The following is a 1,655-nucleotide window of genomic DNA, read 5'->3' as shown; positions in this document are numbered from 1 at the left end:
TGAAAAATGCACCAACTCTTCAACTCAGAACGCCTTGATAATAAGCTCATAGGAACATTATTCCTAGCACGACTAATACCTTCTATTTTTAATTCCACATCCATCAACATCCCATGCGCACCCGCATGTTCTCGTTCAAAATACTGGTATATCAAAGGATAAACGCCCACAAGACGCCTCAGCAGAGAAATCTCTACCACTAAGCCGTAATAGTTAGCCATCAATCTCCAAACCCGCTCACAAAGAAATAATACTTAAATTAGCAATAATATTCTGAAAGCCACGATTATTTAGAAGGAGTCACGCCTCGGGATACGAACAACATTTAAGAGAAGGGAAGATAAAAAGTACAAGAAACACAAGAAACAAACTTCAAAGTGTTTTCCCAAAAAAAAAAAAAAAGAGAGGAAGGGGAAGAGAAGGAGAAAAAAAGAAAATAAGGATAAAAACTTCCAAAGCATCAAGGCATTCACGACCCAGCCTGTTCGGCCATCTCCGCGCTGGCGTCCACCAACAACTGTTCCTCCTCTTCCAACGTCTTTTTGGCCTGAATGATCTGATCAACAACCTTACTTGTTTCCCGGATCAGGCGCTCCTGAGTTTCCTGCAACGCCTCCAATTTGATCCTCACAGAAGCAACCCTTTCCTCAAGACCAGCAATAATGCCTGGCAATTGGTCTCGACGAGCGTTCGCCTTCGTCTCAGCCTCCTGCCAAAGTGTATCCAGCCATCCAATGTTAAACCGGATGTTGGAAGCATTAGTAATCGTCCGACGCCAGCTTTGTAGCTGCACAACAGACGGGTGATCACCAGCGTCTACCATCTCGCCCACCACATCCAGAACATTCAAAGTGTGAGACACAAGAAGGTTAGCGTCAGGAAAGACCGCGTCTGAGGCAATATGGCCATGCTGTGTCGCCACTTGAATATATAATGGCTCGTAACGAGGATGCACCCAGAATCCAAACACTGACACGTAATTCTCTCCGTCCCGGACAAGACGTTTCTCCATGGGCTTGTTCAAAAAAAGAAAGACAGGCGGGGCCTGACGCTCGCCACTATTCAGAAGAACAGGCGGGGGAACCTGCTCAGGCTCCGCAGTTTGACGACGATGGTCGCTCTGGGTCTTGGCCCTCTTCACCTTCTCATGACCATCTCTGGCCTCCGAGCGATCCTGCTTACCCATAATCTGAAAACCTTCACCAAGGCGTATGTTTGTCAGTAGGCAGAAAATGACGCCCTCAACGCATAATAACGACTATGAACATATATACTTACAAGAGATGAAGGCACAGTGCTTTGGCAACTTAGTTGAAGCTGAAGAAGAACTCCCAGCGGAAGCACCTGAATCAAATGTTTGTCGGTCTCTTCGCCCTAAAGGAGCCCAAGAAGAAAGAGAATAAAAAAAAAATTTAATAGAAACTAGCACCTTCTTCCCCTAGGACCCCCTACGCGAATATAAAAGACAATATACTAATTAGTAAGGAACGGACAATGAACGAACACGTGTTGAGCTAATAAATAAAATACCTGATGGTCCCTGTTGAGAAATCACCGGCTGAACAGGTAAAACATTAGGACCAAGTGTGTGACTCGAGTTAGCACCAACAGACTGTTACGAATGATCTTTTGAAGATCGCCTCTTGAGAAAGTCC

The 1,655-nt window shown here is 45.2% G+C and overlaps 1 protein-coding gene across 1 annotated transcript; it reads right to left on the bottom strand.

Moving 5' to 3' along the window:
* Positions 1 to 269: 269 nt before the first annotated feature.
* On the bottom strand, positions 270 to 1,417 carry LOC113361479. Its single transcript, XM_026604719.1, has 2 exons — positions 1,279 to 1,417; positions 270 to 1,197 (listed from the first exon to the last, which is right to left on the bottom strand). Exon 2 carries the CDS (start codon positions 1,184 to 1,186, stop codon positions 470 to 472), a length of 717 nt encoding a protein of 238 aa, XP_026460504.1. The 5' UTR covers positions 1,187 to 1,197; positions 1,279 to 1,417; the 3' UTR covers positions 270 to 469.
* Positions 1,418 to 1,655: the final 238 nt, after the last annotated feature.

Source organism: Papaver somniferum, chromosome 3 (genome assembly GCF_003573695.1).
Source record: "Papaver somniferum cultivar HN1 chromosome 3, ASM357369v1, whole genome shotgun sequence".
Taxonomy (NCBI): domain Eukaryota; kingdom Viridiplantae; phylum Streptophyta; class Magnoliopsida; order Ranunculales; family Papaveraceae; genus Papaver; species Papaver somniferum.
This window is presented reverse-complemented; position numbering and strand designations above follow the sequence as displayed.